At 35.5% G+C, this 15864-nt stretch overlaps 1 protein-coding gene across 1 annotated transcript; it reads left to right on the top strand.

Moving 5' to 3' along the window:
• Positions 1-433: 433 nt before the first annotated feature.
• On the top strand, positions 434-14376 carry LOC125661010 (zinc carboxypeptidase-like). Its single transcript, XM_048892849.2, has 11 exons — positions 434-707; positions 3935-4010; positions 5633-5766; positions 7511-7589; positions 8402-8503; positions 9157-9264; positions 9449-9571; positions 10484-10571; positions 12566-12765; positions 13041-13125; positions 14025-14376. Exons 1-11 carry the CDS (start codon positions 589-591, stop codon positions 14210-14212), a joined length of 1302 nt encoding a protein of 433 aa, XP_048748806.1. The 5' UTR covers positions 434-588; the 3' UTR covers positions 14213-14376.
• The last annotated feature ends 1488 nt before the right edge of the window (positions 14377-15864 follow it).

Below are 15864 nucleotides of genomic sequence, written 5' to 3'. Positions count from 1 at the left end.
ATTCATTTGACCGATGTTCTATATCTGCCTTCCCATATATCATGTTTTGATTGCATTGCACTAAAACCATATATTTCTTAGACAGAAAGGGCCCTTCTTCAATTCAAAATCAAATATAATGAGATGAAAATTTAAGAGACTCAATATTTTTTTTTTAACCTGAGGGGCCACATCTTACAGCATAAATCATACAAACCCCAAATATATTATGAACCGACTTTGCACAACGCATACGAATATAAACTAGTAAAATGTTAAGGCATGGTGACCGCTTCACGAAATATAAAACTCTCTTTACATCCATATATGTATCATTGTAGAACCCGTGGAAGAAAATCTTATATGTCATTGTGGGTACCAAGGTTTTCTTCCACGTGATATTTCTCTTGTCAGGTCATATATTTTTTGGATAGGAAGAGCTCTCTACCGATTGTCAAGCCGTTTATAAATCAGTAATATTTAAAAGGACTAATGATGTTTACGACCACAGGGCGATTTACTACTATATATCACTCGCAGATAGGGGATTAAATACCCCCAATTCTTGTTTGCCGGACATTATACACCTCTTGTTTGGACTAGCTCTGTATGTTCAGAGAGTTGTCCAACATGGCTAGGAATATGGGACCGCTTATGTTCTCAATGCTCTTACTTGGGGCCGTATATGCCAATCCTGAGAATTCCCATGGACGGAAATCTTTCAAAGGGTAAGCGTAGTTTTTTTCTCTTTAAAAAAAGATGTCAGTTCGAATTCATTAAAGAAACATTAAGGTAGTTCAATACACCAAAATTTTATGTAATGGCTCGTTATAACACATCTTATGAAATATGGTTTCACCATTGAAAAAAGTTATATAAGCTCTCAATTATTTTATATGAATTTTTGTTACTTTCCCCGAAACGATAAAAAAGGTGTTTTGTTTGCAAATAAGATATTTCGCTGTGAATTTGTGCATGATATGAATATCTAATAAAAGCATACCTTAAAGGATACATCGCATGTTTTTAAACTTTTTAATTTTTTCAGCAAAATTAATTCATTTCATGCCTAAAACTACTTTACCTGTATTTTAAATGAAACAGTTTGCGTAGTTTTCGAGTTTGAAAGCGATGAAATTCAAATCTTGCGATATGCATATTTTCTTCGATATTTTACGCGCCATTATCTGTGACGTCATATGCGACCTCGATCGAGAAGATTTGAAAACAGTTGAAAGCCATTTCATAAACAGATTAGATTTAATTGACAAACAAACAATTATCACATTAACAGCTTGTAAATAACACTGCATTAGGGTGTTTTGTGCCGTTTAAGGGTGTACTTGCTGTCAGTAGAGAGGATTTGGACTGTATTTTTTTTTCAATTTTCGAAGGAAGGTATGAGGGACAAGACGTGAATATTTTTTGTCGGCACAACGACTTTGCTATAAAACCCCCCAGTAGAATTTGTCCCTGTACTTTTTCAAACAAGCACTTGGACAAAGACGTAGATAAACTGCGAAAAATGGTTCTATCGAAGCTACGCACTGTTACATATAGGCCTACGGCATATGCTTTCCGTTCTGCTCTCGAATTCAATACACACTTGCACCAACTGACTTTCACCTTGTAACAACATATAGGCAGAACTTTGCTAGCAGTGTCTACCAACTGGTAGTTTTAAAAAAGAGAAATTAAAAGATAAAAGATAATTGAACTTTCAATTATAAATAATAAAATATAATATTTCCCGACTTTGAATTGAATTATAATGCTTTCATTTTTTTTAAGGAACGCGTACGTGTTTACAACAACAGCACGCCGCGCTCCCACTTCCTAAGTAACAACGTGTTGATAACAAAAAATAATGATTAGGCCTAATAAAATTGTTTTATTAAAATAATTTAAAAGTATTGTGATTTTCACAGTAAGTTTGATCATTATTATTATTTTATTTTTTTTTCGAAATGCACCCGTGACAGTAGGCCTAGTTGTCAATGATACATAATCGTATCATGATTTAGGCCTATCTAACTTCTCCAAAAATAAATTTAATAATAATTGCACTGTTTATTTTAGAAAAGCAGTTGTTGCTAATTACAGTTATTTACAGAAATGGCATTACCAAATTGTGTTTAGACAGTGATCCCATGTAAACATTATTTACTCGCAAATTTATGCAGATTTCATACTCGCTTTTCTCGCTACATTTGGGTCGCAATTTGTATGCACTGGTGGCTAAAAGATATAAGACTCGGGAAATTTGTCAACATCGAAATAAATGTTATCCATGGTAAATAAATTAGGCCCCTAAAACCCGAGTTTTTAAAAATATCTAACACTACTTTTACAACAAGTTGATCGACGAAGGTCGCATATGACGTCACTGTACCACGTGACTACTTATCTAATTAACTAGGCTTTTTGAAATCGGGGCTTAGATTTCTAATTATCGCAATACTTCAGCGAACGAACTATTACAATTAATTTCTATAAGCATAAGGAAGACAAAATGCATATAATTCTGTATACTTTGAAAACACGAGATGTTTCCTTTAAAAAAATTCAAATACGAACGTTTCAATTTTTTAGAACAAAATATTCATGAAAATTGAAAACGTTATTTGTTGATATATTTCAAATCTACGTATAAAATCTTTAAAAAAAAAAAAAAACCAAAAAAAAAAAAACCATGTCAGTTAGAAAAGAAATATATCGAAGAACTATATTTTATAAAGAAATTGAAACGAAATGACCAGATTTCAGTTATTATCAATATATTCAAATGAGAGAAAAAAAGTACCGATCCCGATCAAAATTGATAGAAATTACTAGAATAATCATATTGTTGTTAATTGTATGCACTTTTCATCAAGAGATTAGTTTCCTTTATAAATTCATTTAATTTGTAAACCATTTTACATCAAAGTAATGTAGTTTTTTTTTTTATTATTACAATGTTCTCTATGACTAATTTCTTATAATTCCGATCGGGCTTGGTTCAAATTTGAAAGAGAGTAATATTTCTGAATTTTGACCATTTAATTTCAATTTCTATTTAAAATATATTTCTCCGATAGATCTTTTTTCTAATCGACATGGTTTTTTGTTTTTGTTTTTTTGTTTGTTTTTGTTGTTGTTTTGTTGTTGTTGTTTTTTTTGTTGTTTTTTTTTGTTGTTTTTTTTTGAAGATTTTATCCATAGATTTAAAAAATATTAGCAAATAACGTTTTCAATTTTTATAAATATTTTTGATCTAAAAAATTAGAACGTCTGTCTGAGTCGTTTAGGCATGTGTTCCTAGATATTCATATCATGCATCAAATCACAGCGAATTTTGGACCCAAGATTATCTTATTTGCAAACAAAGCACTTTTTTTTTATTATTCCGAAATGAATCACACAGAAATCATATAAAATACTTGAGAGCTTGTGTCACTCTTTCGATGACGAAATCATACTTCATAAGAGGTGTTTTAACGAATCATTAAATAAAATTATAGTGTAATGAACTACACTGTGCCTTAAGTTAGAGAGTGAGATTTCATCTTTCATCAAAGATCATTGCCATACAACCAATTATTGACTTTTCTTAAGATTGATATCGAAAGATAAATAGAATATCATATTATTCAATGCACGCCTCGCATATTTATATACATAAGTAATCTATGCCCCCTCCCTTACTATTCTTTGAAATATGCAGGTAGACATTTCACACGAACAAACATTCCTTGAACGTTTTATACTGGTCTGATATTGCCTATTTATGGAACAACATGTAAAACAGGCTGATAATACGCATTTCGAAATTAATCGGAATCTGCAACATCAGTCTGGACAATTAGTAAAACAAAATAGTGCATCACGCTGTTTCTCCCAGCAACATCTGACAACTTTTCCGAATGTATAACTCGACTATCAAATAAAGATATTCATTCATCTTACATTACAGATATCAAGTCATTTCAGTGCAGGCCGAAAATGAAATGCAAGTGGAATATCTCAACTTACTTCAGACTGGCCCCGAGGTAAGAAACTAATAACAAAAGACTAACCACGTGTATGTTACCTGAACACGTTCTAACAAAACGTGGACAAATTATATATCCTGCGTATATTGTGAGGGGAAATTCAAACATTATACATAGTTCTAACATTACTCAATCATAAAATCTTGTTATCGTCATATATATGTTCGTTATATGTACGGTTCTTACCGACAAAGCACGGTCTGCCGGAAGCTTACGTCACCTCGATGTCATCATGAGAAATAAACTATAGTCCTATTCTGTTTACATCTGATATCTAGATTACGTTTGTAAATCCACCTGACAAACATCACTGTATAATTTTTAATTCGTTGTTCGCAGAACAGCGACAAATAGACCCCCCAAACCCTTGTAATCTAGACGCAGCGAGTACGAGCACGGCGCATGCTCGAAACGTTCAAGTCTCGAATGTGTAACTGAAGCTCATAGTATATATTCTTTCCAAATCGCTTGATTTAGCTACTAACCGATTGTGCTAGTAACAAAGTCATATTGTCTGAAAAATGTTTGGTTTCAAACCGTTTTATCCGACAGCATGTAATTCATTTCAACGTCACACAGTGTGGGTTTCAAAACCACTTTGTAACCAATTAAGAAAACACACCACTATTTGACATAATAAAAGACAATCATTAATGTTATTTGTAAAGTACAGACAAAAATTGTGTCGTCCCGGCCCTCGCCACGTTCATTAACTGAAATCATTAGCCAATAGTCTCGGAAATGAGACTATGCATGATTTGTCGCTTTTAATATTGCTCTGCGATAGCAAACCATATTTGTATAAAATATCTTAATAAAAATGAAAGTTAACTACTTCTTGAAAACAGGTTATTTTCCATGCTTAAGGTTTTAAATGTCTCAACCGAAAATGGTGATCATGTGATGTCAGAAAGGAGATATGAACATCCTCTACGTATTCTTAAACAACACTCTTATTTGTACATGATAAAAAATAATGCTCTTATTCTTATATATCAAAATCTAAAGAGTCATTGCTTTCAATATAAACAGAAAGAATGAAGTATGATTGTCACCATAAGGTCTTTACGTAGCATCAAACCACTAAACCTTTTGAATTCCTCCCGCCTGAACACATTCCCGCCAGAATAAAACACCCTCCGGTAGGAGAAGATTTGCTTCCGTAGGTCGTTGGTTTAGCCTCGGTGAGAAGCGGAAGTGGGTACTCATGTGTAGTGAAATTACGCTGTGCTTTATGTTCAATATTTCTTAATTTAAGGCAGTAATATTAATGTAAGAGTTTATCGCAATTTCTGTTCTTTATATACAAAAAAAAATTAGATAGCGTGTGATTCGTGTACGATCCTTTTAAATTACGACAAAGGAGCGTATAGCGTGTGGCTTAATTTACATTACATCGTCGTCGAAAGCCTAGATGGACGACCGATCTGGCGCGCTGTTGTCGTGGGTTCAACCCCGGAGAGGGGTGGGGGTATCCTATTTGAATTACTTTTAAAAATCTGATTGAAATGTTGAATTAAATGACATTTTCTCAATTTACCTCCTCCCCAAAATTTGCCTACCTGGATATAGCCACTTTTTGAAAATGCCTTACTTGGAAATGTAATATTTCCCCTCAGATTGACTTCTTTCAAATCCCGTCACTGACCCAGAGAACAGACATCCTGGTGCCACCTACCCAACTGAAGGAGGTCAAAAGGTCATTTAGAAAGATGAAAATGCCGTTTGAAGTCACCAATCGGGATATTGAGCAGTAAGTATTACGATAGTGAAATCCTGATTTTGTTTATCCATACCGAGATGTTTTAGACTTTGTATTCTCACATTATCACCAATGTGAGATCGACTTTACCCATGTGAGACTAATAGAATCCTTTATTAGTACAAGTGTGGGATAGGGAAATTCCACCGAGGGGACAAGATTCGCAGTCTAGGGCGAGGCTTTGTCGAGTCCTAGACAGCAAAATCTTGTTCCAGAGGTGGAATTTCCCTATCCCACACGAGTAAATAATGAAGGATTATTTTCCTCATATCTTACCTACGGTTTAATGCATAAATTTAGGAGCTTTGAGAAAATTATAAATTATCAAAATCCTCATTTGAACTTCGGTGAAAAAACTAATTAGATAGGCAAAAAGAGCATACACGAAAATGGTTTACACTCCTCAGGTGTCTAAATCATCGTATTGACCTCAAAAACAGCAATAATTATTTTGTTATATGATTAAATGATTAAAAACCCCTTCAAGATTGTTCTTTGCTTTAATTGTAAGTTTCAACGACCTATTTTTGGTCCTATGTGGAAAAAATAATTCCGTATGTTCACCTGGAAGTTCTATTTTTGGTCCTATGTGGAAAAAATAATTCCTTATGTTCACCTGGAAGGTCACGTGCAGGTAAACATAACGTAATATGATTTCTACATTGTTGGATCTCAGCCAATGAGAGAGCTAGGAATTATTCAATCATATAATAATTTACATTGTTATCTTTAAATCTTAATGTATATAGCTTTCTGTTGGACAACCTTGGGTTTTTGAGTTTACACTTATGTACAGTGTAAACCATTTTCGGGTATGATCTTTCTGCCTATCTAATTAGGTTTTGCATCGAAGTTCAAATGAGGATTTTGATAATTCAGAATTTTCTCAAAGCTCCTAAATTTGTGCACTAAACTGTAGATAAAATGTGAGAAAAATAACCCTTCAATATCTACTCGCGTGGGATAGGGAAAGTCCACTTCGGGAACAAGATTCGCTGTCTAGGACTCGGCAAAGCCTCGTCCTAGACTGCGAATCTTGTTCACTTGGTGGAATTTCCCTATCCCACACTCGTACTAATAAAGGATTCTATTAATCTTACATAGCTGTCTCACATGGGTAAAGTCGATCTCACACTGGTGATAATGTGAGAATTTTCTATCTTACACTGCTGCAACGTCATTGATTGTGACGTCATATATTTTTCACGGTGTGCATTGTTTTCTTTGGAATTTTGATTTGATATAACTTTCTGGTGGGCAAACTTGTTTTTTTTTTTAGTTGACAGTTGTACTGTTAACCAGTTTTGGGTGTGCTCTTTCTGTTTGTCTACCAGTAATTAATTTTTGCGATTGAAGTTCAAGTGACGATTTGGAAATTTTGAATGTTCTCAACTCCTGAACTCATGCACTAAACTGTGGGTAATATATGGCAAAATAACCTTTCATTATTTACTAATTCTTATCCTGAAACAAGATTGCTGTCTAACCTCGTCCTAGATTGCGAATATAGTCTCCTGGTGGAATTTCCCTATCCCACACTCTTATTAATGAAGGATTCAAGAATATACATACATACTGCGAGTGACGTCTAAATTGTTAAAGGAAAACCCGGTACACATACATGTCCCTTGCTGGCCGTGTTGGCGGACGCTGAATATGTATTGGAAATTCAGAATACAGGTACATGAAGACGTGTTACATGTATACCATGAACATTACAATGTTTCCTTTTCAGGTTGATTGAACGGGAGCGCCAGCAAATGGCGGGAAAATCTACCGATGATATCTGGACGTCGTATCTTCCTTGGGAAAAGGTAAGAATGATAAAACACAGTCAGGGTGATTATAGTTATCGAATACACGTAGCTTTAGTTATATAAAAAGTCGCTCAGGGTGAATATTTACCGGGTTAAGGTATAACAAGAGCAACGCCAACGTGGCATAATACGCCCGTAGATTTTGCTCAAGGAAAACATATTTTAGTGGGATTCATATTTTAGTGAAGTTAGCACTGTCCTCTGTGAGCTAATTCATTATCATGGTGATCAAATATACCAAGTTATAATATCGAGGAGCTTACGGTTCGGTTTGTATCCTGCCCACAAGGTTTTCCTTATAAGTGATACTACGACCTTGACCTTTGACCTTGAAAAATAATAGGCATCTTCCTCTCATCATGGTGATCAAATATACCAAGTTATAATATCGTGGAGTTTACGGTTCGGTTTGTATCCTGCCCACAAGGTTTTCCTAATAAGTGATACTACGACCTTGATCTTTGACCTCTCACCTTGAAAAACAATAGGCATCTTCCTCTCATGGTAATCAAATGTACCAAGTTGTAAAGCCCTAGGGCTTATGGTTCAGTCTGTATCCTGCCACCAAGGTCCGGACAGACAGACGGACGACGCCATACCATAATACACTGTACGTCTTCGACGGGCGTATAAAACCGTGTTCTAGGGAAATATTTAAAAGGCGCGGATACTTTTAGCAATGAGAAGATAGTCAAATTCACTACTTATCGGGAGTTTGGAAAACAAACCGAATGGACCTCTCTCTCTCTCTCTCTCTCTCTCTCTCTCTCTCTCTCTCTTTATTTTTTTTGAATTTCATTTCATTACAGTTTGAAGTCTGGCTACAAGATCGAAGTACAAGCTACCCGAACATGATTGAATTGAAGAGCATTGGTAAATCATACGAGGGCAAGGACATTTGGCAGGTTAAGGTCAGTATCATTAACATATCGCTATGCTATATATGTAAGATAGCGTTATTTTATGTTTAACATAACGATAAGAAATCGATATTATTTACCGCCGCGGTGCTCTAGAGGTATACCCCCCCCCCCCCCCCCCCCCCGCATGTGGAAGGTCGGGGTTCAAATCCCGACCGCGACAGACCTAAGTCGTTAAAACGAGTGGCGACAGTTCCATCGCCAAACGCTTGACATAAGATGTGGACGAAAGGTGAAGATAACGAACAGTGATCAATCTCATAACTCCTATAAGCAATGCAAAATAGATAGTTGGGCAAACATGGAGCCTTGGAGTATGTGTGGCACGATGTTCAATGGCCGCAAGTGACAAGTAAAGGCCCAAATTTCACGCCATTTACCGGTATTGGTGACGTCTCCATATGAGTGAAAAATTCTCAAGAGGGACGTTAAGCAAGACACAATGAGTCAATCAATCATCAAGCAAAGCGATATTATATATCTCATCGTTATCATAAAATGAATTAAAACAGATATTTCCATGATATGCCATGGATTCACAAAATTCAATTAAATCATATACAACGGTACATGTACACACGTGTCTTCACTAGTAAGGATATTAATATTATTGTATTGAAATGAATAATCTGATATTGTTACAGGTTGCAGCGAATGTTAACGATGCGAAAAAACCGGCCATGTATATTGAATGTCTTGCGCATGCCCGGGAATGGATCACGGGATCCGTGTGCCTCGGATCTATCGACATCGTAAGAATATTGAAAATTATTGTTATAAAAGATAATGACTCATTAAACATGGATAAGAGAAAGGCTTTTATACAAATTTGCACCTTTTATCATATCAATAACATCGATTCCGTTCCTTTGTGGGGGCTGCTGAAAAATCATGTCAATGGACGTAATTAGACACTTTGTTGTTTTCTTTAATCAGTTGACATCTAACTACGGGCAGAGTGGTACCCAGGGACAGCAGGCCACGGAGATGTTAAATAAGTTTGATTGGTATTTCATCCCCATGATGAACCCCGACGGCTACAATTTCACCAAAGATAACGTAAGATGATGTGTAGAAAGTACTGTAAAATGGGACAGTTTCGTCCCGTTGTTGTCCCAGTCCTTTTCGCTCGCATTTTCGTTGGGGAGAAATTTTAAGACAGGGTGTAATGTGCACTATGGGGAAGATATAAACATGCAAAATGAAAGAACACATTTTGAAAATGCATTTTAATGTAAGCGCGAAAATAGAAGTGGACGAAAATTTCCCAGGATTCCACTGAATCCTAATATTTTAACACATTTCGTCTATTCATTCAAGTTATTCGATAATCTGACCATATACTAGAGGTGTGTAGTCTTAGGATAATCAATATAAAAAATATACACTTCACAACAGTCCTTACAAATCTTTAGTTTGAAATAGTCTTGACTTTCGCTGAAAATTAGCAATTTTGATGTTCAAATACTTTTAAAATAAAATGCAAATATTTTTTTTCCCATCTTGAATCATATTTTAAATGTGATTTTGTAATAATTGAATTGGTGGTATCTCCTTCCTTTTACAGTTTCTTCATTTTCAAATACAGCAAACTTTTCGGGTTGTTTTTCGATTAGAAATGATGGGCTGTACACGTCGAATGACTATTTTCATATTACGTATACAATGTACATGTACTTTGATAGTATAGTCACCAGTGTGGCTGATATCTGAGGACAGACGGGTTTAGCGGATTATATATTTATAACGCTGCACATTCATTATTCTTTATCTAAATGTTGATTAATTTTACCATTCCAACCTATCTGTATACCAAAACCTCAGCTTCTACAGTACATTTGTCATTTAAAACTTAGAATTATGGTTAATTAGACTGAATTTATAAATAAATTTTTCAAAATATTTCACGTTTTTAAAAGCACATTCTAAATGTGTTCTTTAAGTTTTCTGAATTCTTTTTCTTTCTCAAAGCGATTATGGCGCAAAAACAGAGTACCAAATGCATTTCCAACCTGCCCAGGCGTGGATCTAAACAGGAATTTTGACGCCGACTGGGGCGGTTAGTATATTCCTATGAAACTGTCGTAAAGTGTCTTACCTTTAAAATATAAGAAGTAAATAATTAAATAATTCTGCATAATTTGATAAGTGAATCGTCATTTCTTGACAGCCATCCTGTCTTCATTTGCCAAAAACACCAACAATGATTACTTTTATCTACATCCGTAGTTCTAGAGATATTAAACAATACGGATGCCTTGGCAATAGAATAACGTCCCTCCTCTAGAACGATTTCAAGGTACAATGAACTTCTGTTCCCAATAAATGTCTCCCCCAGCTCCCCAAATTAAAAGTAATCCAAAGTACACACCCTCCTCTTCATGCACTGCATGGTATGGAGGAGAAATCATGACCAGGAACATATATATTATGAACTGCACTTTGTGCATGGAGAAAAAATTCCACATCGAAGTGATCAATTATGTCATAGTTGTATATGGTACAAAATAATGACTGTAATGCTGAAGTACAGGGGGAAACTGAACATACCTATGTACGTTAACAAAAGGTATAAAAACTCCTTTTTGATCCTCTGTAAATTGCAAGCAAAAATGTCAGATCCCTGGGTCAGAACAATGTGAATATCATTAAATGATAATGAAGTATTGTACAAATTTTCAAGGCTATCCGAGAAGCCATGCTGGTCCTGCAGGGGATGCTTACTCCTCCTAGGCACCTGATCCCACCTCTGGTGTGTCCAGGGGTCCGTGTTTGCCCAACTATCTATTTTGTATTGCTTGTAGGAGTTATGAGATTGATCACTGTTCGTTATCTTCACCTTTCATCCATTTTAACTTCAAGGATAACAATTTTTTAAGGCTATCAGATAAATCATATAGGAGGAGAAGCAGTGTTCACGAGGTATTTTACATCCTCCACCCCTCTTAGATCCACAATAACATTTATGAAAATAATTGCACCCCCATGTCCCGACAACATGCACATCTACAAATGGCAATGAAGCATTGTACAAAGTTTCAAATCTATCAAATAAGCCATATAGGAGAAGAAGCGTTCACTAGTATTCGGACAAAAAGTACAAAAACACCTTGTCTCTGCCCGGAGGAGGGGGCGGGGGCATTATAAAATATAAGAAATAAATGTGTTGAATGTATGTATTAAGAGGATATACATGTATACTTAAACGTTCATTTGTGTTGTCAATATTTTGTAATACATATAGGCTTTTAAGTCCAATTTGATAGGCCTGTGCTGAAACCATGTCGTTATAATCACATCTGAGACTTGGACTGAAATACACCTTTCTTAGCATATTTTGTCCGTCATCTATTACAATAGTCCTCTCTAGAACCTACGGACTTTAAACCAACCTTAGCACAAAACAACTAAACTTTAGCACAAAGTATTATTAGGTAAAGACAAAGTGGATCAAAATTCGTTCAAATTTTTCACGAGCACATCATTGGTATAAATATAATCTTTGGTGGGTCAGCGATTTGCATACTAAGGAAATATTAGAATATTTGTTAACACGAACATCAATTTCTTCTGACAAAGCACAACGATACAGCCTGTTAATACCGGTATACATCAATATCATTGTACAGTTAAAATTGTTCACCGCAGGACTTGCCCACATCAGGGGTTTATAAGTTTTACAAAGCAATAAGCCAGACATATACTGGACAAAATTCAACAATGGTAGAACTTGCCGCATGAATGCGTAAACATCCTCATATGGCATATTCTAAAGTTTGGGGTCATGAGCTCAGGGGATACAATTGGGATTTAAAGATTACACGCTTAGTCCCCGAACCTTATAAATCTGTATCCTGCTTTGCACAAGGTCACCCAGGTGAGCCTTGTGACCCATATACAATTCTAATATACTATTCATTTCGCGATTGTATATTTCATCTTAGTTTCCAACACATCTCTCAATCTTAGATTAGGTTACTTCAAATAACGCTGTTAACGGTGTTGTGATTATTGTACTGATTTTATACAGAGATGATAACTATGACTTGATAGGTGCTGGTTCATCTTCCAACTGGTGCGCTGACACTTATCGAGGGGGCAGTGCGAATTCTGAGAACGAGGCTAAAGCAGTGATCGGAGCCGTTGCTGAGACAGGCAGAGTTGTGTCATACCTCTCCATCCACTCTTACTCACAGCTTCTCCTAGTACCATACGCCTACTCCACGGTGAAAGCCCCGGATTACGATGAACTGGTAACCGTTAATAGTCCTTGTCATTTTCTACATGTACTTTTAATATTTCATCATTGTCGTCGAAATTATCATCGTCATCGCCATCATCATCACAAATTACGATAATGCACATCTTATATACCGGAATATATTTAATCAGGCTTCATGTATAATCATTTAAAACAATACATAAAAAATTGCATCCTTAAAACTTAGAAATTTTAGCAGACAGCTGATTTTAGTCGATAAGATCATGTTTCTCATTAAGGTGATGATCATGTGATTTTTTAAAACAGAAACGTATAGGAGACGAAGCGATGTTGGCATTGAGAAGGGTCAATGGGGTCACTTTCCAAGTCGGTCACGGTCCTGAAATTCTGTGTAAGTTAAAAAAGCGATGTAATTTTATGATTTAAAAGGAAATTGATAGAACACTGTACTCATACATACATAGACATGTTTCTGCTGTGAAAGAGCGTGTAATCAAGATATGCACATTGATGAAAGACGTAGTTACATATTTATATGTATTTTTTAAATCCGGAAATTAGAATTTCTTTACCTTGTAGAATACAACCTATATGTAAACTCTGAATTTGTGAGTTTACCTTTTTAAATAGTTCATATTACCGTATACATAAAGGACTATACAGTTGTATAACAATATTTACTATTCACTGGTTTTGCCTTCGTTATCTCTACAGATTGTAATGGTAGGCATTTCCATATAAATGCGTTGCAGTTGTCAATGTGTGTGTGGATCTTGATGAACATAATACGTCTATCTTAATAACCAAGGTTTCTGATAGAAATGAAAGTAATATGTAAATATCAAAAATTAATGTCAATTTTGAAAATACACGAGGGAACTGCAACGCTTCACGCTTGCGTAGTTTTTATGAAATGCTGACGCACTTCATTATCTACATCTACATGTAAATTTACCGGCGTGAATCGTCCAAGTTCATCCCCTCATGTACACGCATTTTCAAACATAAAATTTCAATGTAGCTGAAACCAAGAGCATTCACTGTCAAATTGTACATGTATACTACATTTAAGTATATACTGGGAACAAAATCATCTCCGGCGTAGTGTGAATTTCGCTACATTCAATGTAAGACAAAACCGCGAAAATACGACAGTAGCAAATATAAAGCATGGTAATTGAAGGCTATAAAGACAGGGAATCTGAATGAGTGGCCCAAAAGAGTTACGATTACGTTGAGTACATGTAGATTTAGAGCTGTACACAGTATTTTTTTTCTAATGTTAATCAGATGCTGCCTCTGGAGGAGCCTTTGACTACTTCAAGTTGAATGACGTCAAATATTGTTATGTGTACGAGTTGCGCCCCGGGCCTGGCGCCGGAAGTAATGGATTTATACTGTCTGCGTCGGAGATTGATCCCAGCATCCGGGAAACGTTTGCTTCCTTCCACAGTTTCGCCGTTCAAATACCGGCATAAGAAAGATTACTGGATCACTTGAAGATGAGAGAGAATTCACCTTGTGAACATGTAATTAAAAAAACGATGGATAATTGTGTTTTGAGTTTACACGTCTTGATTGCTTAGTAATTTTTTTATTGCTGTCAATTTATTAAAAATGAAATAAAATCACTGCAGAGAAATGTTTGCTTGTTCGGAATGTTTGAAGTTCGCTATTTTAAACAAATAGCATGAACTAACAATTGGTAAAATTAATTTTAATATAAGTGCCTAGAAAATGCTGGAAAATTGATATTTATCTGTTCAGTATTTGTTTACGTTATTTCATATAACTGGTGTTAATGCATAAATAATGCTGCAAGACAACTATATGGTGAACAGCCCTTATCATCATCAATGCTAGGGTTTCATTGAAGCTCAAGTTTCAACAGATCGATTGATTTAATGCTGTTTCAAATCTTCTTGAGCATATTTCACTCATATGGAGACGTCACCACTGTCGGTGAAGGACTGCAGATGTTAGGCCTATGCTCGGTGCTCGCGGTCATTGAGCAGGGAGGTATGGCACGCGCGAACCACATTAATTAGATAAACCTGCTTTAACGGAGATAAACTAACTTTATCGACCGTTAATCCTAGTTTAACTGCGTTAATTCTAATTAACGGTCGATAAAGTTAGTTTATCACATTAACTCGAATTAACGGTCGATAAAGTGGGTTAAACGCTAGTTTACATTTTTTTTCTTTTCACATTCTCGACCGTTAATATGTTGTTGGTTTTTTTTTTTTTTTTTGTTTCGATGTTTTCTGCCACACTCAACAATTTTTCAGTTATATGGTGGCGCCCAGTTTTTATTGGTGGGAGAGAGAACCCAGATACAATGTACCTGGGAAGAGACCACCGACCTTCCGAAAGTAAACTGGGAAACTTTCTCACTTACCGACGCGAGCGGGATTGGAACCCACGCCGACGGAGGTGAGAGGCCGTGCGATTTTGTGCGCAATGCTCTAACCACTCGGCCACGGAGGCCCCTACCGTTAATATGAGTTGTAATGTTATTGTTAGACATATAAAGAAATTTTAAATCGCATTAACGATAGATAAACCGGGTTTATCACTCACATTTACCGATATAACGCTGGTTTTGATTGGTTGACGTGGTGTGCAGAGGAATAAATGACATTCCATCCCCTAGATTGTGAATTATATAGTTTAATGCTTGCTTGTTATGCAAAATGTATAAGTAAGTAAATTTCATTCAGCGTTGACATTGTGTACAATACAAGCAAGTATATGTAACATGAGCTCAGGATCATGTCTCACTGCGTCTTTTGTAAAGAAATTGAGCGCACAAGACAATAACTTTGCAGAAATCATCGATATGAGACAATTGAGTTTTAAATGTCTAATACCTCGATTGGAATGCTATAGACTCGAACAAAAATAGACCATTTTAATACTCCAAGTGATTACATTCTTGGAAGTTGTAGTAAATGGCTTCTATCTTAATAATTTCTAATTTTTAAGAAGAGGGTCCTCAAGGATAAATCTACAATAGGTATTATTGTATATGTTAAGCATTAACTTTTAGCGTGATTATTATGTGTATGATAGAATAATACAAGCAACAGAAAATATTCTAAACATTTACTTAGAAGGCAATAGCAAT

Source organism: Ostrea edulis, chromosome 8 (genome assembly GCF_947568905.1).
Source record: "Ostrea edulis chromosome 8, xbOstEdul1.1, whole genome shotgun sequence".
Lineage (NCBI taxonomy): Eukaryota > Metazoa > Mollusca > Bivalvia > Ostreida > Ostreidae > Ostrea > Ostrea edulis.
Note: the sequence above shows the minus strand (reverse complement) of the source record. Positions and strands in the feature narration are given on the sequence as shown.

What these genes read in the sequence shown, in the direction of transcription:
- LOC125661010 (XM_048892849.2), top strand. Translation starts at nt 589, where the DNA reads ATGTTCAGAGAGTTGTCCAACATGGCTAGGAATATGGGACCGCTTATG. An exon ending in TTTTGACGCCGACTGGGGCG is followed by an intron (nt 10,572 to 12,565) that starts GTTAGTATATTC and finishes ATGACTTGATAG; the next exon opens with GTGCTGGTTCATCTTCCAAC. An exon ending in CCCCGGATTACGATGAACTG is followed by an intron (nt 12,766 to 13,040) that starts GTAACCGTTAAT and finishes TTTTTAAAACAG; the next exon opens with AAACGTATAGGAGACGAAGC.